This window comes from Rhinoderma darwinii, chromosome 4, assembly GCF_050947455.1.
Source record: "Rhinoderma darwinii isolate aRhiDar2 chromosome 4, aRhiDar2.hap1, whole genome shotgun sequence".
NCBI lineage: Eukaryota > Metazoa > Chordata > Amphibia > Anura > Rhinodermatidae > Rhinoderma > Rhinoderma darwinii.
In genome coordinates this window covers 361,616,364-361,637,237 of record NC_134690.1, presented here as the reverse complement: position 1 = coordinate 361,637,237, position 20,874 = coordinate 361,616,364, and the positions used below count along the sequence as shown (strand labels likewise).

At 45.1% G+C, this 20,874-nt stretch overlaps 1 protein-coding gene across 1 annotated transcript; it reads left to right on the top strand.

The window, feature by feature from the left end:
* The first annotated feature begins 664 nt into the window (after nucleotides 1-664).
* CRLS1 (cardiolipin synthase 1) lies at nucleotides 665-19,179 on the top strand. The gene is made up of 7 exons (XM_075864524.1): nucleotides 665-1,153; nucleotides 8,201-8,338; nucleotides 9,409-9,538; nucleotides 10,437-10,522; nucleotides 12,679-12,747; nucleotides 14,935-15,026; nucleotides 18,894-19,179. Exons 1-7 carry the CDS (start codon nucleotides 821-823, stop codon nucleotides 18,979-18,981), a joined length of 936 nt encoding a protein of 311 aa, XP_075720639.1. The 5' UTR covers nucleotides 665-820; the 3' UTR covers nucleotides 18,982-19,179.
* Nucleotides 19,180-20,874: the final 1,695 nt, after the last annotated feature.

Below are 20,874 nucleotides of genomic sequence, written 5' to 3'. Positions count from 1 at the left end.
CTTCAAGGTGCCATGCGTGATGTGCGCTGCAGTAGTAAAAAGAATGAATGAAAACAGAAAATTACCTCATGCTTTTCTGTTTGTAAACATAAAACCAGAGTATAATAATAATGATGGCGGCTGAGCGAAAATCACGCAGCCACGCACAATATGCTGATGACACACGGACCTTTGCGCGCGCAGACATAAGACATAGGTATAAGTGGCATGTATGAATCTGGCACATTCTGAGGCTGTGCTTGGGTCACTTTTAGCCACAAATGAGAATTTTTATGTTTTTTCAGAAACATGCTTTAATACAAAGTGAAATGAATTTGGAGTGCTGGGTGGCATTTTTACTATTGGCCAGGTGTCTATTTTAAGAAAATATATGAGTATAATATGATTTTTTATTTTATAATTCAGGTTTTATTTGTGTCGGTAAATATAGCAGTAATGCAATTCCCATATAATAAATGTTTGCGCACATCTTCGCGTCATTTATCCCACTTTTAAAGGTACAGTACCTAACTTTAACCCATTCAGCTCTGTGCTCCTGACAAGTGACTCTCCTGGTCCTGATAAAGATTAGTAATATTACACTGTCTGTATTGTCTGATTCCTCCCTGCATAGCAGCCCTCACCGTGTATATTATTTCATGGGGCTTGTGGTTTCCAGTCACCGGAACGAGGCCGCCTCCAAACACTACAGAGGAGGTTAAACAAGCCTGTAAGGGTTAACGCCGTAAAGCATGCAGTTTGTCGCACAGACAGGGACGGGTGTGAGGGCAGGCCGGCTGCATGGGGAGCCCCTGTTGTCGGGCCGGTTCTTACTATCGCTATGTCGGTACTAGCAATACTGCTAGGCCGATCTCCCCTGACTGCGCTGAGCTGCCCGGCCCGCCGGTTACTAAGAGGCCGCAATGTTGTACAGGACACCTGGGCCCGGACTCGCCATGTGCTGAGGCATATTCCGGGGACTAGGAGAGGACGTCCAGGCTGCAACACGCTGCTCTCCGCTCACCTGCTCCGGTCCCTACACTGCCGTGCCGCCGTGCACCTGTCCCGGCCCTCCGCTGGAATAGTGTGCGGGAGGGGGCGACACAAGTCTGGAAACGCCGAGAACACAGGAGGAGAGGAGAACGGGCCTGCCCCGAGAGCTCGCTCAGACCTGGTGATTACCGCTGCGTTATTACCCCTGTCCCTGTGTCACACTGACTGCCCTATATGTCTCCAGAGAGCTGGGGGCGCTGTCCTGCACCTCCTTACCAGAGCAAGATCACCCCAGCACTGCCATTACTATCACTGCTGCTATGTATATCACTGTCCCTACTGCTGCCATGTATACCACTGTCCCTACCGCTGCCATGTATACCACTGTCCCTACCGCTGCCATGTATACCACTGTCCCTACCGCCGCCATGTATATCTCTGTCCCTACCTCCGCCATGTATATCGCTGTCCCTACCGCCGCCATGTATATCGCTGTCCCTACCGCCGCCATGTATATCGCTGTCCCTACCGCCGCCATGTATATCGCTGTCCCTACCGCCGCCATGTATATCGCTGTCCCTACCGCCGCCATGTATATCGCTGTCCCTACCGCCGCCATGTATATCGCTGTCCCTACCGCCGCCATGTATATCGCTGTCCCTACCGCCGCCATGTATATCGCTGTCCCTACCGCCGCCATGTATATCGCTGTCCCTACCGCCGCCATGTATATCGCTGTCCCTACCGCCGCCATGTATATCGCTGTCCCTACCGCCGCCATGTATATCGCTGTCCCTACCGCCGCCATGTATGTCGCTGTCCCTACCGCCGCCATGTATATCGCTGTCCCTACCGCCGCCATGTATATCGCTGTCCCTACCGCCGCCATGTATATCGCTGTCCCTACCGCCGCCATGTATATCGCTGTCCCTACCGCCGCCATGTATATCGCTGTCCCTACCGCCGCCATGTATATCGCTGTCCCTACCGCCGCCATTACTATCGCTGTCCCTACCGCCTCCATTACTATCGCTGTCCCTACCGCCTCCATTACTATCGCTGTCCCTACCGCCTCCATTACTATCGCTGTCCCTACCGCCGCCATTACTATCGCTGTCCCTACCGCCGCCATTACTATCGCTGTCCCTACCGCCGCCATTACTATCGCTGTCCCTACCGCCGCCATTACTATCGCTGTCCCTACCGCCGCCATTACTATCGCTGTCCCTACCGCCGCCATTACTATCGCTGTCCCTACCGCCGCCATTACTATCGCTGTCCCTACCGCCGCCATTACTATCGCTGTCCCTACCGCCGCCATTACTATCGCTGTCCCTACCGCCGCCATTACTATGACTGTCCCTACCGCCGCCATTACTATGACTGTCCCTACCGCCGCCATTACTATGACTGTCCCTACCGCCGCCATTACTATGACTGTCCCTACCGCCGCCATTACTATGACTGTCCCTACCGCCGCCATTACTATCACTGTCCCTACCGCCGCCATTACTATCACTGTCCCTACCGCCGCCATGTATATCACTGTCCCTACCGCCGCCATGTATATCACTGTCCCTACCGCCGCCATGTATATCACTGTCCCTACCGCCGCCATGTATATCACTGTCCCTACCGCCGCCATGTATATCACTGTCCCTACCGCCGCCATGTATATCACTGTCCCTACCGCCGCCATGTATATCACTGTCCCTACCGCCGCCATGTATATCACTGTCCCTACCGCCGCCATGTATATCACTGTCCCTACCGCCGCCATGTATATCACTGTCCCTACCGCCGCCATGTATATCACTGTCCCTACCTCCGCCATGTATATCACTGTCCCTACCGCCGCCATGTATATCACTGTCCCTACCGCCGCCATGTATATCACTGTCCCTACCGCCGCCATGTATATCACTGTCCCTACCGCCGCCATGTATATCACTGTCCCTACCTCCGCCATGTATATCACTGTCCCTACCGCCGCCATGTATATCACTGTCCCTACCGCCGCCATGTATATCACTGTCCCTACTGCCGCCATAATAATAATAATAATCTTTATTTATATAGCGCCAACATATTACGCAGCACTTTACAATTTAGAGGGGACATGAAACAAACAATATCAGACATTACATAGTGACAAAGTTCATTTACAATTCAAACCTGGGGAGTGAGGACCCTGCTCGCAAGAGCTTACAATCTATGGGGAAATAAGGGAGACACAAAGTGTAACAGTGTTTGTTCTGTACAATAGTCCGGCCATTTTTATACACATGCGGTGGTAACATAAAGCTGCATAAGCCGGTCACCAGCCAGTATCCGTGTATGACGGACATGAAGAGAAGGAGTGTGAGGGAATCTTATTCTGATGACTAATCTAAATGGAGGGCCATGGAAAGGAGTCAGATTAGGGAATGTTATAGGCCTGTCTAAATAGATGTGTTTTCAGGGCACGTTAAACTGTGGATATTGGGAATTAATCTGATTGTCTGGGGTAGCGCATTCCAGAGGACGGGTGCAGCACGAGAGAAATCCTGGAGACGGGAGTGGGACGTTCGGATTATGAAGGATTTTAATCTAAGGTCGTTGGCAGAACGTAGAGCCCGAGTAGGGTGGTAGACAGAGATGAGGTAGGAGATGTAAGGAGGTGCAGCACTGTGGAGAGCTTTGTGGGTGAGAGTAATAAGTTTGAATTTTATTCGGAAGGGGATGGGCAACCAGTGCAGTGACTGGCACAGATTAGAGGCGTTGGTGTAGCGGTTGGTCATAAAGATGAGCCTGGCTGCTGCATTGAGGATAGATTGGAGAGGGGAGAGTTTAGTGAGGGGAAGACCGACTAGTAATGAGTTACAGTAGTCAAGACGAGAGTGAATCAGAGCAACAATGAGAGTTTTGGCAGTTTCCTCCGTAAGAAAAGAGCGGATTCTGGAGATGTTTTTGAGGTGAAAATGACAGGAGCGTGAAAGTGATTGTATGTGAGGAGTAAAGGAAAGATCTGAGTCAAAAATAACCCCGAGACAGCGGGCGTGCTGCTTAGAAGTTATGATAGTGCCACACACAGAGATGGAGACATCAGGTTTAGGGAGGTTAGTAGATGGTGGGAACACAAGGAGTTCAGTTTTAGAAAGATTCAGTTTCAGATAGAGAGAGGACATGATGTTAGAGACAGCGGACAGACAATCACTGGTGTTCTGTATTAGAGCAGCGGTGATGTCACGGGAAGAGGTATATAATTGGGTGTCATCAGCGTAGAGATGGTACTGGAAGCCAAATCTGCTGATGGTTTGTCCAATAGGAGCTGTGCAGAGAGAAAAGAGCAGCGGACCTAGGACTGATCCCTGAGGAACCCCGATATCAAGGGGAAGAGGAGAAGAAGTGGAACCAGCAAATGACACACTGAATGAGCGGTCAGAGATAGGAGGAAAACCAAGAGAGAGCCGCGTCCTTGAGGCCAATAGAGTGGAGCATGTTAAGTAGGAGTTTGTGGTCTACAGTGTCAAAGGCTGCAGAGAGATCCAGAAGAATCAGGAGAGAGGATTTACCGTCCGATTTAGCCGCCAAGAGATCATTTGAGACTTTAGTAAGGGCAGTTTCTGTGGAGTGTAGAGTGCGGAAACCAGATTGTAAGGGGTCAAGCATGGAGTTAGCAGAGAGATAGCGGATAAGGCGAGAGTAGACCAAGCGTTCCAGGAGTTTGGAGATGAATGGCAGATTAGAGACTGGTCGGTAGTTGGCAGTGCTGGATGGGTCAAGAGTTGGTTTTTTCAATAATGGGTTTATAATGGCATGTTTAAAAGAGGAGGGAAAGATACCAGAGGAAAGAGAGAGGTTAAATATTTTAGTGAGGTGACTAGTGACAGCTGGGGAGAGGGACTGGAGGAGGTGTGAGGGGACAGGATCACTAGAGCAGGTAGTAGGACGAGAAGAAGAGAGGAGCCTTGAGACTTCTTCAATTATTGGGTCAAATGCTGAGAGTGAAGAAGAGGGAGTGCGGGGGGGGGGGAAGGGGATCGATGTTACTAGGGGACTGGGAGATAATATCATGTCGGATGTTGTCAATTTTAACTTTAAAATATTTGGCCAGGTCTTCAGCACTGAGATCTGTGATTGGTGTCTGCACTTTAGGACTAAGGAGGGAGTGAAAAGTATCAAAGAGGCGTTTTGGATTATTAGATAGTGTGGAGATGAGAGAGGTGAAGTAGACTTGTTTGGCTCAGTGAAGGGCAGAGTTGTAAGTTTTGAGCATAAATTTGTAATGGAGGAAATCTGCATCCAAATGCGATTTTCTCCACACTCGTTCGGCACATCTCAAGCACCGCTGAAGAAAGCGGGATTGAGGCGTGTGCCAGGGTTGTCGTCGTCTTTGTCGGGTGGTTCGGAGTGTAGTGGGGGCTGCTTCATCCAATGCATTTTTGAGAGTGTTATTATAAAGTTTGGCAGCCAGATTGGGACAGGAGAGGGAAGAGATAGGGGACAATGAGGACTGTAGACTGTCTATGAGTTTCACAGTGTTAATGGCATGTAGATTTCTGTATGTCTGATATGTAGGGATGACCTGAGGAGGCAGAGAATATTTGATAGTAAAGCAGAGAAGATTGTGGTCAGAAAGCGGGAGAGGAGAGTTAATAAAGTCAGAAACTGAGCAGAGCCGGAAGAAGACAAGGTCAAGTGAATGCCTGTCTTCATGTGTAGGAGAGTTAGTAAGTTGTCACAGACCGAGGGACGAGGTTAAAGATAGAAACTGGGAGGCAGATGAGGAGATTGGGTTATCAATGGGGATGTTGAAGTCACCCATGATGAGAGTGGGTGTTTCAGAGGATAGAAATTGTGGAAGCCAGGCAGCAAAATGATCCAGGAATTGGCGGGGTGAGCCCGGTGGGCGGTAGACAACTGCCACTCGGAGGGGAAAAGGGTGAAAGAGTCTGAGGGTGTGGACTTCAAAAGAGGGAAATGTGAGTGAGGGGACCGGGGGAATGACCTGGAAAGTGCAGTGTGAGGAAAGAAGTATACCTACTCCTCCACCCTGCCTGTTCTCAGGTCTGGGGGCATGAGAGAACTTGAGACCACCATAAGACAGAGCAGCAGGGGAAGCAGTGTCAGACAGGTGTAGCCATGTTTCCGTAAGAGCCAGGAGGTTGAGAGAGTTAGAAAGGAATAAGTCATGAATAAAGGTGAGTTTGTTGCACACGGACCGAGAGTTCCAGAGAGCACAGTTAAAAGAGACAGGAGAAGACACACAAGGAATGGCAAGAAGATTTGCAGGTTTTCTATGTGTGGCAGGTAAGTTGTTGAGCTTGGCAGAAGAAAAGGGAGGACCAGGGTTGGGAGAGATGTCCCCTGCAGCTAATAGCAGGAGAATGGAGAGTGACAGCAGATGGTTCTGTGATTTATGAGAGCGTTTTTTATGTTGGGCAGTGGGATGAGATGGGTTAAGTTGACTGAGGAAAGTAAATAGTGAATGGGAGCTGTACATGGGTGAGGCCAGGAGAGAAGGACTGATGCGGACTGTTTTTGGGCAAGTCTTAAATGGGCGATAGGATTGCAAACCAAGAGCAGCTATAATGATGAGAGCGGTGGCAAACATGTTTGTTTACAGATAGTTAGAAATCTAATATTGAGAGCGTGGGCTAGTTTGTCTGGTTTGGTAATGCAGCTTACCTGTCACTGACCCTGTGCAACTGGCATGTATAACTGCCAGGACACTTTGACAGTATGACACCATGTATAACTGCCAGGACACTTTGACAGTATGACACCATGTATAACTGCCAGGACACTTTGACAGTATGACACCATGTATAACTGCCAGGACACTTTGACAGTATGACACCATGTATAACTGCCAGGACACTTTGACAGTATGACACTTAGACAGCGATGACTTCTGCCGTCGTGCCCCCCTGCACGAGTGCCTTCCCCATATGCTACATCTAAATTTATAGGGGAGTAGATGCTCAGATCTAGGCCTAATTAAGCTCGTTCAGCTTTTAATCAAATCAACTAGACACATGAGGTGAAAAGCTATGCAGAGATAAACAAACAAACTAGCAGGTCTGGATGATCATAAAACTTAACGACGATCAAACACTTTGACAAAACTTTGAGATAACATTAGACTATATAGCAAGACAGGAAAGCAGAGTACCATAAAATAAAAGTTTCAGCATGTATATCACTGTCCCTACTTCTGCTCTGTATATCACTGTCCCTACTGCTGCTCTGTATATCACTGTAACTGCTTCTGCCGCCATGTATATCACTGTCACTGCTTCTGACGCCATGTATGTCACTGCTTCTGCCGCCATGTATATCACTGTCCCCGCTGCTGCCATGTATATCACTGTCCCCGCTGCTGCCATGTATTTCACTGTCACTGCTGCTGCCGCCACTGGTGCCATGTACATCACTGTCACCAGGGGCGGACATATCGTCGGTGCAGCCAGTACGCCTGCACAGTGGCCCGGATGGGGTGGGGGCACACTCAGCTGCCCTAAACGCTGTGCGCATAGATTGGCATAGCCATGCAGCAGATGGAGGGGGGCCCCTTTCCCTCCCTGTGCACTTTCGGCAACTCACAGATCGGGCCCCCTTCCTTAACATATTATTGATGCCATCAATAACATATATGTTAAGGAAGGGGGCCCGACCTTTGAGTTGCCGAAAGTGCACAGGGAGGGATGTGGCCCCCCTCCGTCTGCCATGCCAATCTATTACTAGGAAGACGTATAAAGAGGGGAGGGGCCTGGCGAGGCTTGCTCTGTCTGGTGGTCTTCGTCACCTAGTAACCAGCGTCACTGTCTAATGCAGCGCAACATTTGACAGTGACACTCGCTAGGTGACAAAGACCACCAGATAGAGCGCGCCGTACCTAGCAAGCAGCATCGCTATCTGCAGACCAGTTATTGATCCGGGATAGCGGCGCTGCTGAAATTAAGCCTAATACTGGTTGGCTGAGCCTCTCAACACCGTGTGAAACCAGCCTTAATAGCACAGCTATCACTACTTCCATATTTAGTATTAATACTACCGCTATCATTCTCTCTACAACTAGTTTCCTTCTTTTTGACCTCCCATAGGATTTTGACTCCCTGATATATTTAATAATTGCTCTGTAATGTTGACAGGAGATGGACAGTGAGAGGCCGTGTTCTCCTGTACTGACACTCCGCGCTGGTTACTAAACATACATGGAAATGTTCTTCATTCTATTTTGCAGTATGAAAACCCATGGACGATACCAAATCTCCTGTCTATGACCAGGATCGGCCTCTCTCCTGTCCTCGGGTACCTGATCGTTGGAGAAGACTTTAACCTTGCACTTGGAATTTTCGTTCTTGCTGGGATAACGGATTTGGTGAGTGTTCAGAACATTCATGTCATTTGGGCGGCAGTGTATAAACCGGACGTCACTTACCCCAAATAAGATCTTAAATCTAATTTCCATGTTATAGTGAAGATGGCTGGCCCGTACACTTGAGATAAGTCGTCTCAACCCACAAAAGAGAGAATGGACATGCCCCGTGCTTTATTTCCAAGTCGTTGCCTGAGGTATCTTGCTGTAGCTTATTTCCCCCCCAATTGAAATGGTGGAGTCAGGACAAATAGCTGTTCAGCCAATAGCTATCTTAGAGGGGTATTCCAAGAATCAAAAATGATCACCTATCCACAATATAGGTGATAATTCTCTGATTGCTGGGGCTCCCACCAATCACGAGATCACAAGAACGGGGCTCCCAAACCCCCTGTTCCTCCTCAGTGCTTGACCGCAGTAAGGAGGACATTGAATACAGTGGCGGCCGAGCATGTGCGCTGCTGATCCATTCAAAGTCTGGGAATGACAGAAACAGCCGAGTGCTCTGTTTGACTGTTTCTGTCACTCCCATAGACATGGACTCCTCACAATAGGTGGGTGTCCCTTGCGACAGGGCCCACAACAATCCGACAATTATCACCTATCCTGTGAATAGGTGATATAATTTTATTCTGTGACCACTTCTTTAAGTGTATTTTCACACAGAGCGGATATGCTGCGTAAAGGTGCACTGGCGTCCGCAGGGAATTCCGGCCGAAAAAACGCACACAATTGTGGTGCAGTTGTTTGGCAGGAAAGTCTGCTGCGGAAAACAGAAAAGAAAAAACAAAAACCGTACATACTAACCCTCTGACTTCCTGCAGACCAGCTTCCTGGAGTGACGTTTTATCCCATGTGATTGGCTGCAGTGGTCACATGGGATGAAACGTCATCCCAGGAGGCCGGCCTGGATGAAGGAGCGCAGTATTCTGGGTAAGTATAACATTTTATTTTATTTTGAGTTGCGATATGCGTACTTGTATCTTCTTCATCTCTGCATTTTTAGTAGCAGATGTTTGGACATAAGGACCAATTGGGTTATAAACTTTCTAATGTACGTTTTCTATTTATAGTTAGATGGATATATCGCACGGAATTGGGCCAATCAGAAGTCTGCATTAGGAAGTGCACTGGATCCACTAGCAGACAAAATCCTTATCAGTGTCTTATATGTCTGCTTAACGTATGCAAATCTGATCCCAGGTAAGACGGTGCCGTCCCATGATGTCTTATTAAGATTCACATTCAGAATCGCTCCAGCTGCCATATTTACTTTGCAAGCTTAATAGGTTATTAGAAATACCATGGTAATAATATACCCTTGCCCCTCAAAAAATAGCAAGCCAATGTCCGTATGCTGGCAGGGGCAGAAGATATAGGGGCAGCACTGAATACACTGCTCTAAGGCCTCGTACACACGACCGTGCAGTATTTACGATCAGTAACTACCGCACGGATGGGCCGCGGAGCGTCATCTGCATTTTCAGAACGTGCTCACATTATAAAGTATAGTAGCGCGGTCCGTAAATGCGAAAAATAGGACATGTCTTATCTTTTGCGGGTCATTTCTACGGCCTGAACACAAACCCGTAAATACACAGGAAGGTGTCCATGGCCGATAGAAATGAATGGATCAGTATTTTATCCGCAACTACGGATTCGTAATTGTGGATATAAATGACGGTCGTGTGCCTGAGGCCTTCAGCTGTTAACATTTATTTATCTCTAGAACATCGATCTTTTTTCACTTCTCTTATAGATCCAGTAAAATTCCTTTAATCTGATATTAATGGGACCTGACCGGTACAGGAATATAAAACATTCTGGATTACTGAACAGAAACCTCATGGAAGATCGTCCAAAATGAAATGCTAGCTCCTGTTAATATTTTTTAATAAAAGTCGTGCAATATTTATTTCCTAACCAAGGGAGGTATTTCAAGCAGAGACCCACCTCAAAGATCATCTCTTGCTATGGAGTACCCGACGCTTCTAAGGGGAAATAGTAGACAGCCCATTTATTTCAATGAAGTTATTAAGTTATGTTAGCTTGGATCTACCCATACTGCATTGTAGTGACTGTTTTTTTTATTGTTTTTCAGTTCCTCTGACCATCATGATCATTTTGAGGGATGTTGCCTTGATTGGTGCTGTTTTTTATGTCCGCTATAAGACACTTCCACCTCCAGTAAGTATACGTGCAGTGTGCATGTACACACCTTAAAGGGGTATTCCAACTGGTAACATTTATCACCTGTTCACGGAAGTAAGCATACGTATGGGGGGTGCGAAAACAGCCAAGTTCTGCTATTTTCGTACCTCTCACTGCTCCATACAACGCACCAGTGCAGTCGTGTGGAAGGATGGGGGACTGGGCTCCTAGTTCTAGCAGTTGTTGAGGGATTTAGTGGTCAGAGCCGCACTATTTTAACATTTATCACCAATCCCATGCATCGGTGATAAAAGTAAATAGCTGAAATATCCCTTTAAGACTCGGTAACAGCCAGTGTAACACTAGAGAATGGGGGATTATAATGCCCCATTGTTTTACATGTCCACACTGCCCTGGACAAGCACCCCTCGGAGGGTCCTGGTATTGCGCATGCAGTTCTGGCATGAGCACTCACATTCTGCAACTGTTTTAATATAACTGCAGCGTGTCCATCACTTCTTTGCTGCCGATTTGCCCATTTTAAAAACCATGGCATTAAAAATGGCACATTAGAAGTCGTTCTAGGAACATTTCCCTGGATAGCTTTCTAAGGCTTCCTTCACTTTTTTTTTTTGGTATAAATGCATTGAAAAATGCTATAAAACAAAACTGCTCTATGGGAAGTAAAACGTTCAATAACCCTATACCTAGTATTGCAAAAACACCATGGGGCGCCTATATATTGGATATTTATAAATCCATTTAACAGAAAAAAATGCCCCATAGCAACCAATCTGACCTCCACTTTTATTTCACCACTAAAAATGCCAGCTATTTTGCATTTATTTTTTAAAATTTATGTAGGAACATTCCATATCTCCTGCATAGATAAAGAGTGCAATTATAAAGTCTTACTGCCGGCCGTCCCCACTGGAGGGCGCATGGGAGCTTACTGCATATTGTTTATATGTTGAACTAATAGTATGCAGTAAGCGCCCTCTAGTGGCAGCTGCAGGAAGTCAGCATTTTGACAGTCTGTGCAGAGGATTTGGAGCCCTGTGTCACTATAAAGCTATATTAAAAAATTGATCAGCACAGGAGGTTGTACCTAAAAACTACTCGATAATAAAAAGTGGACACTAACTTTACGGGGGAAAAAAATAAATATATCTAACTTTTATTTTCTTAAAGAGGCTCTGTCACCAGATTTTGCAACCCCTATCTCCTATTGCAGCAGATCGGCGCTGCAATGTAGATAAGAGTAACGTTTTTTTTTTTTAAAAAACGAGCATTTTTGGCCAAGTTATGACCATTTTTATATTTATGTAAATGAGGCTTTCTAAAGTACAACTGGGCGTGTTTAAAGTAAAAGTACAACTGGGCGTGTATTATGTGCGTACATCGGGGCGTTTTTTCTTCTTTTACTAGCTGGGCGTTGTGTATAGAAGTATCAGCCACTTCTCTAAACAACGCCCAGCTTCTGGCAGTGCAAAGACACAGCGTGTTCTCGAGAGTTCACGCTGTGTCGTCACTCACAGGTCCTGCATCGTGTCAGACGAGCGAGGACACATCGGCACCAGAGGCTACGGTTGATTCTGCAGCAGCATCGGCGTTTGCAGGTAAGTCGATGTAGCTACTTACCTGCAAACGCTGATGCTGCTGCAGAATCAACTGTAGCCTCTGGTGCCGATGTGGCCGACACGATGCAGGACCTGGGGCAGGAAGTGAGTGACGTCACAACGTGATCTCTCGAGAACACGCTGTGTGTCTGCACTGCCAGAAGCTGGGTGTTCTGAAGAGAAGTGGATGATACTTCTCATCAGAACGCCCAGCTAGTAAAAGAAGTAAAAACGCCCAGATGTACGCACATAATACACGCCCAGTTGTACTTTAACTTTAAACACGCCCACTTGGACTTTAGAAAGCCTCATTTACATAAATATAAAAATGGTCATAACTTGGCCAAAAATGCTCGTTTTAAAAAAAACAAAAAAAACGTTACTCTTATCTACATTGCAGCGCCGATCTGCTGCAATAGCAGATAGGGGTTGCAAAATCTGGTGACAGAGCCTCTTTAATGCCGCAGTGGTGCAGCACCATTCATGTAACTGTACGCTTACACTTCACTAGATTTAGGGTTAGAAAGTGAAGTAATTAGAAATAATGATTCGGTGATTCCTCTTTTCCCCTAGAGAACTCTTGGGAGATATTTTAACCCTTGCTATGCAACCGCTCAGTTAGAGCCAACGTTTATCAGTAAGGTAAGTATATGTCCGCCTGTTATTCACTTGGTGTCTTTCCTGTGTCTATAACAAAATATTTCTCATCTTCTGAGATTCTTTTAATTATAGCAATGGAAGTATTTGCCTAAATAACCGACCATCATATGCTTTTAAATAGATTCTTAACACCAGTAAATAATATATTCTTGAATCCGTTGTTCCCTGTTATCAGCCATGCCAGGCTGCAAAAGGCACTAAAGTGTCCTCCAAAGGCATTACTTATTTGAAGTACAGAAAAGTATCTGCCCCCCATCATCATTACCTCATCTCCAATCTCTAGTTCAGAGAGCCCTTTGGAACAATTTCTTAGACAGATGAGTCCACTCTTACTTTTTCTAAATCATACAAATTGTCATGATACCAACTTAATACAATCTCGCGCCTCCCAGTAAAAAAACATTCGCTAAATGTATACGTTTTTTAATATGGAAGATGGATGGCCGACCGATGGCCGACCGATGACCTCCATCAGATGTATCCGTCAGAGACATCCAGTATAAAAGTTATTCATTAAACACGTACGGTTTTTTTAACATGGGAGTCTATGGGTGACGGATAATATCATCCGTCGGAGGTATTTTTTTTATTTTTTTACATGTTTGTTTAACATCTTGCACTATACATTTTACGTTTTATGTTGGATTTAGAAAGAACGTAAGGGCGGACACGTCTGTATGTGTACATGACTTCAGTAGCTGTGTACTTCCAGTTTCGTGCTCCTTCTAAAGTGAAGAACAAGTTTTGGGCAATGTGAATAAAATGCGGTTTCTCAATCATGCAGAGGATACAGCATATATACCGTAAACTCCCACCATTGACATTTTGGATGCTTTTGCTAACAATACGTTGTCCATGTGATTTATTTATGGTGAACAGAAGGTTTAAAGGGGATGTCCAGCTGTTTAAAAAATTCTGCCTGTTGAATATGTGTTTAGAATAACAATACAGCCCATTCTCTTATGTTAAATCTTCAGCGCTGACGGTCCCTATAGGTCTCTGGTTACATTACAGCAGCGATGATGTACCATACCAGCACGTGACTGCTGCAGCCAATCACTGGATCAAGAGATCATGTGCTGTACATACTGGTATTACCGATGCAGCTAGTGATTGGCTGCATTGGTCATGTGACAATACTGCACATCACCTCTGCTGCGATGTAAACATTCAGGGGACCAGAAGACCATCAGCGCTAGAGCAGCAAAGGACTTAAAGGAACAGTGTCATCACAAATAATTTTTTTATATGTTAAAGATGTTAGTGCTTTAATAAAAACGTTTATTTTCATTTGTGTGTTTGTGTTTTACTGTTTCTTATTTTTACACTTTTTTCTTCCCTATTGGGGCTGCCATTTTTTGTTCCATTTCTGTGTGTGTCGATTAACGACACACACAGACATGGAGTACGGCAGCCACAGTCCCATAGGGACTGCGAACGGCTCCCGTCCCATTGACTGCCGTGTACGGCGTCTGTGTGGGAACTGCGCATGCGCCGCTCCCACACAGTCCTATTCGAAATTGGCGCCGTCCGGCGCCATTTTCCTGTGGACCGGAAGTCGCGGCCGGACAGTAATATTACTACTTCCGGTCGCGGCTTCCGGACTTGTGCACATGGAACAGCGGCAGCAAAGGGAGCGGACGGGCCGGAGGGAGCCGCGGCGGCAGGAGCAGGTAAGAGATTTCAATGTATGTTAGTGTTTGTGTGTGTTTACTACTGTATGTAAACCTACTACACTGTGGGTTACCTCAAAAAATGGCGACACACAGTGTAGGAGGTTAAACCTTTCAAACCCCTCGTTTATCCCGGCACTAGCCAGGATAAAGGAGGGGGGGATGCTGAGAGCTCACTAGAGCGAGGGCTTTTAACCCAATGTTGCAATGCTGCAATTTTGGGAACTAGCTCCATCTAGTGACCAAAAATGGGTAGTATTATAAATTAGAATTAATTTATAATATTTCCTGACTATTTCCTGACTCGTGAAAAAAATAAAAAAAATTTGAACCATGTTTAATCACCCACACACTAAATGTTTAATTTTTTAAAAAAAAACATGTTTTTCTGGCAACACATTCCCTTTAACCGGTGAATAGGGGCTGTTTTGTTATTTCAAGATTAACCCCCAAGAATTCAAATTTATTTTGTCTTTTGTTTTTTTTTCTCTAATAGATGAACACCGCAGTCCAATTAATACTGGTGGCGGCATCCATTGCGGCTCCTGTATTTAATTATGTGGATAGTGTCTATCTTCAAACATTATGGTGAGTTAGTGACTTACTGAAATTAAATGGGGAAAAATAGCACTGCTTAAAGGGGTTTTTACAGGACTTAAATCTTGATGACTTCGGATACGCTACGAATGTTTGATCGGTAGGGTTCTGACCATACAGGCACATTGGCACGTCTGTATGGTCCATTGTGCCTGGTAATGGATCTCGGTCCTATTCAGGTTTGCCCTTCATTGTGCTGATTGACCGGGATAGGCCATCAATATTTAAGTCCCAGGAGGTCACTTTAATGGTTTTAACCTTGTTTGGATTTAAAGTTCGACTTCACCTTGTCAATACTTAGATCTCATGTAAACCTGTACATTTTCTAGTATTCTATATGAAGTAGATCCTGAATACAGAGCCAGTGTAATTCCATGGAGCCATTCAAACACCACTATTTTAATACGGCCGTATTTCTATACGCATTTTATAGTCTTCAAAATGCAGTATGCTGTATTGATTTCCGAATACTCCTCATAGAACTAAATAAAGCCTGAAATGTGGATCCGTGATATAGAGCCGTATGGCATCCATAGTACGGATCTGTATTTGTATCTACAAAATAAGGGAAATACTGATGATAATACAATACTGACCTAAATGCAAACAAAAGGATCCATATTTTATGTCCATATTTAAATCTGTATTTTAATAGGCCTGTGTGAGCGAGGAGATATTCTATGTTATACAGTGAAGGAAATAAGTATTTGATCCCTTGCTGATTTTGTAAGTTTGCCCACTGTCAAAGACATGAACAGTCTAGAATTTTTAGGCTAGGTTAATTTTACCAGTGAGAGATAGATTATATTTAAAAAAAAAAAAAAGAAAATCACATTGTCAAAATTATATATATTTATTTGCATTGTGCACAGAGAAATAAGTATTTGATCCCCTACCAACCATTAAGAGTTCAGCCTCCTCCAGACCAGTTACACGCTCCAAATCAACTTGGTGCCTGCATTAAAGACAGCTCTTACATGGTCACCTGTATAAAAGACTCCTGTCCACAGACTCAATTAATCAGTCTGACTCTAACCTCTACAACATGGGCAAGACCAAAGAGCTTTCTAAGGATGTCAGGGACAAGGTCATAGACCTGCACAAGGCTGGAATGGGCTACAAAACCATAAGTAAGACGCTGGGTGAGAAGGAGACAACTGTTGGTGCAATAGTAAGAAAATGGAAGACATACAAAATGACTGTCAATCGACATCGATCTGGGGCTCCATGCAAAATCTCACCTCGTGGGGTATCCTTGATCCTGAGGAAGGTGAGAGCTCAGCCGAAAACTACACGGGGGGAACTTGTTAATGATCTCAAGGCAGCTGGGACCACAGTCACCAAGAAAACCATTGGTAACACATTACGCCGTAGTGGATTAAAATCCTGCAGTGCCCGCAAGGTCCCCCTGCTCAAGAAGGCACATGTACAGGCCCGTCTGAAGTTTGCAAATGAACATCTGGATGATTCTGAGAGCGATTGGGAGAAGTTGCTGTGGTCAGATGAGACTAAAATTGAGCTCTTTGGCATTAACTCAACTCGCCATGTTTGGAGGAAGAGAAATGCTGCGTATGACCCAAAGAACACCGTCCCCACTGTCAAGCATGGAGGTGGAAACATTATGTTTTGGGGGTGTTTCTCTGCTAAGGGCACAGGACTACTTCACCGCATCAATGGGAGAATGGATGGAGCCATGTACCGTCAAATCCTGAGTGACAACCTCCTTCCCTCCACCAGGACATAAAAAATGGCTCGTGGCTGGGTCTTCCAGCACGACAATGACCCGAAATATACAGCCAAGGCAACAAAGGAGTGGCTCAAAAAGAAGCACATTAAGGTCATGGAGTGGCCTAGCCAGTCTCCAGACCTTAATCCCATAGAAAACTTATGGAGGGAGCTGAAGATCCGAGTTGCCAAGCAATAGCCTAGAAATCTTAATGATTTACAGATGATCTGCAAAGAGGAGTGGGCCAAAATTCCATCTAACATGTGTGCAAACCTCATCATCAACTACAAAAAACGTCTGACTGCTGTGTTTGCCAACAAGGGTTTTGCCACCAAGTATTAAGTCTTGTTTGCCAAAGGGATCAGATACTTATTTCTCTGTGCACAATGCAAATAAATATATATAATTTTGACTATGTGATTTTCAGGTTTTTTTTTAATATATAATCTATCTCTCACTGGTAAAATTAACCTAGCCTAAAAATTCTAGACTGTTCATGTCTTTGACAGTGGGCAAACTTACAAAATCAGCAAGGGATCAAATACTTATTTCCTTCACTGTAGCTACATGTAAGCAGCTTTGTAATAGGGATTCATTAACGTACGGTTGTAAGCAATCGTTGAGTCAAAGGGTAGGATGAAGAATAGTAATATTAGGTCACCAGTGAGGTTGATGTGCCATTTGAAACCATTCTGGCAGAATCTATAGGAGGAACACGAGCTGACTAGGGTTGCAGGACGTATTGAAATATTTATACCATCTCGATGCCGTGCACCCTCAAACGGTTCAATACCATGAATTCATGTATTTCAATACTAAGCTGTGCGGCCTCACAGCTTAGTATTGTAACACATGAATGTACTCAGAGAGGGGCTGCGGCTGTGTAATGCAGCCATTGCCCCGCTCCTGAGAACAAGTGCGTGCGTGGTCAGCATGATATGTTGCGTTCGCGCGGCACTAATGAACGCTGGCACTGAAGATAACGTGTCGGGTGTACTGCAAAACAGTTCTGTCTTCAATGTCACCGCCGCCGCTCATTCGTGCAGCTCCGGCCACATCACATCATGCTGACAGTGCGCGGACACTTGATGTCAGGAGTGGGGCAATGTCTGTAATACACAGCCGCAACCCCACTCTAACAGCGGAGATCAGAGAAACCTCTAATCTCTTTGATTGCAAGGTGAAAATGACAAGGGGGATACCGAATTGATCGCGACAAAGGGAATCCATGTGACGTGATTGAGGGACATACCATATTTGGGCAGACAGCCCAGGGTCCATTGAAGGACCCCAGTGCTGTCTGACCATATTTCCTGCTGACACCTCAAAACATCTGCCCATTGATTTCAATGGGAAAAACGGCATTCTGTTCCGATGGGGCGTTTTTTTACGTGGCCGTTTTGAGGAAAGGCCACGTAAAAAAAACGCCCGCGACAAGGTAGTGCATGTCACTTCTTGAGCCGTTTTTGGAGCCGTTTTTTGTTGACTCCATAGAAAAACAGCTGTAAAAAATGATGCGAATAACGCTAGTTAATTAAAAAACGTCTGAAAATCAGGAGCTGTTTTCCCTTGAGAACCGCTCCATATTTTCAGATGTTTTTTGTTAAGCGTGTGAACATACCCTAATGCTGACAAAAAAGACTTAAATTAGAAATTCTATTGAGTACTCTATGTAGATTACACCGACAGACTATGTTTTGGGGGTTGGAGTTATGGAATAATAAGGGTGACCTAGTACAACTTTTGCTAAACGATTTAAGCAATTGGCTCATCACAGACAACCTTTTTAATAGAAAAGCCGCTGCCACCGGTCCGGCTCCTGACATCTTCGGCAAACAGCTGATTTTGCTTGAGGAAGTTGCTGTCCGCTGCTCATGTTCCCTGCAGCGGCCGATACAGGGTAAATGTTGTATTATATGGTGGCCACTCAGATTAATGGCCATGCATGGACGAGCCGAGACTCCATCAGAGCGAGAGCCGCTGCTTGCTCGTAGCCCTCTGCTCTGGCTCCTAGAGAGAGATCATTTCTAAGCAGTATCTGTGACTCAGAACTGTATTAAACTATCAGCAAATATTGTGATCAGAGTCCATGGTCATGTATGATGTTTCTAATATGTGTGTATTTTTTGCAGGTGTATCACTGCCTTCTCGACTGTCGTCTCAGGGTATAGTTACTACCATTATGGACGGAAGACCGTAAAAGTTTTGAACAAGAAGTAAAAGCACGGACTATTTTTGGAACTATAACCGTAGGATACGACATCTCTTCATTGTAATCACTGGATACTGCTGATCGATGGACTCCTGATCTGGAGCAAACTGAATCAAAATGGAATAACTTTATTTATACAATTAATATTCAATATTTGAATTTGGTATAATAAACACGGTGGGTTTAGTGGAATAATTGATAAAAGCTCCAAGTGTGGAAATGGTTTCTGTCAATACATGGTGATTTTTATTTTTGTCATCACTTATTTTTTGGATGTGATATTGAAATGCCAAATAAGACTTTCTTCGGATTTGCACTTCGAAGTAAAGGAGTTTTATAAGGGAAACCACATCATGAACTTAATAAACAAATCTGTTTTATGTATTTCACGCATGTAAATATTCGAAGACGTAATGAGATCCTGAGTGGATAAGGCCCGGTTCACACACAGTGGAAAATGTCAGCTGTGGAAATTAAAATTCGGAAGAAATATGCGATTTATAGGGCAAGAATGTCAATCAGGTTTTGTAAAACCTCCTTAAAGAGATTTCCGGAGTTATTTTAAAAAAATTGGCCAATGTAGGAGGGATGAAAAAAAACACACAAAAGAGTCATTACTCACCTCGCAGATCCCCATCGTTCCAGCACTGCAGCTACGTTTCTCCCCGCCACTGTTTATTGACATAGCTGCAGCAATGACGTGCCTGTATACCCACACGATCGCTGCAGCCAATCACTGGCCTCAGCGAACCTGTGCTGTAAACCCACTGAGACCTGTGATTGGCTGCAGCGATCATGTTGGTATACGAGCACATCAGTACTGCAGCTACAGTGAAGGAAATAAGTATTTGATCCCTTGCTGATTTTGTAAGTTTGCCCACTGTCAAAGACATGAACAGTCTAGAATTTTTAGGCTAGGTTAATTTTACCAGTGAGAGATAGATTATGTAAAAAAAAAAGAAAAACACATAGTCAAAATTATATATATTTATTTGCATTGTGCACAGAGAAATAAGTATTTGATCCCTTTGGCAAACAAGTCTTAATACTTGGTGGCAAAACCCTTGTTGGAAGCACAGCAGTCAGATGTTTTTTGTAGTTGATTATGAGGTTTGCACACATGTTAGATGGAATTTTGGCCCACTCCTCTTTGCAGATCATCTGTAAATCATTAAGATTTCGAGGCTGTCGCTTGGCAACTCGGATCTTCAGCTCCCTCCATAAGTTTTCGATGGGATTAAGGTCTGGAGACTGGCTAGGCCACTCCATGACCTTAATGTGCTTCTTTTTGAGCCACTCCTTTGTTGCCTTGGCTGTATGTTTCGGGTCATAGTCATGCTGGAAGTCCCAGCCACGAGCCATTTTTAATGTCCTGGTGGAGGGAAGGAGGTTGTCACTCAGGATTTGACGGTACATGGCTCCATCCATTCTCCCATTGATGCGGTGAAGTAGTCCTGTGCCCTTAGCAGAGAAACGCCCCCAAAACATAATGTTTCCACCTCCATGCTTGACAGTGGGGACGGTGTTCTTTGGGTCATAGGCAGCATTTCTCTTCCTCCAAAAACGGCGAGTTGAGTTAATGCCAAAGAGCTCAATTTTAGTCTCATCTGACCACAGCACCTTCTCCCAATCACTCTCAGAATCATCCAGATGGTCATTTGATTTGCAAACTTCCGACGGGCCTGTACATGTGCCTTCTTGAGCAGGGGGACCTTGCGGGCACTGCAGGATTTTAATCCTTTACGGCGTAATGTGTTACCAATGGTTTTCTTGGTGACTGTGGTCCCAGCTGCCTTGAGATCATTAACAAGTTCCCCCCGTGTAGTTTTCGGCTGAGCTCTCACCTTCCTCAGGATCAAGGATACCCCACGAGGTGAGATTTTGCATGGAGCCCCAGATCG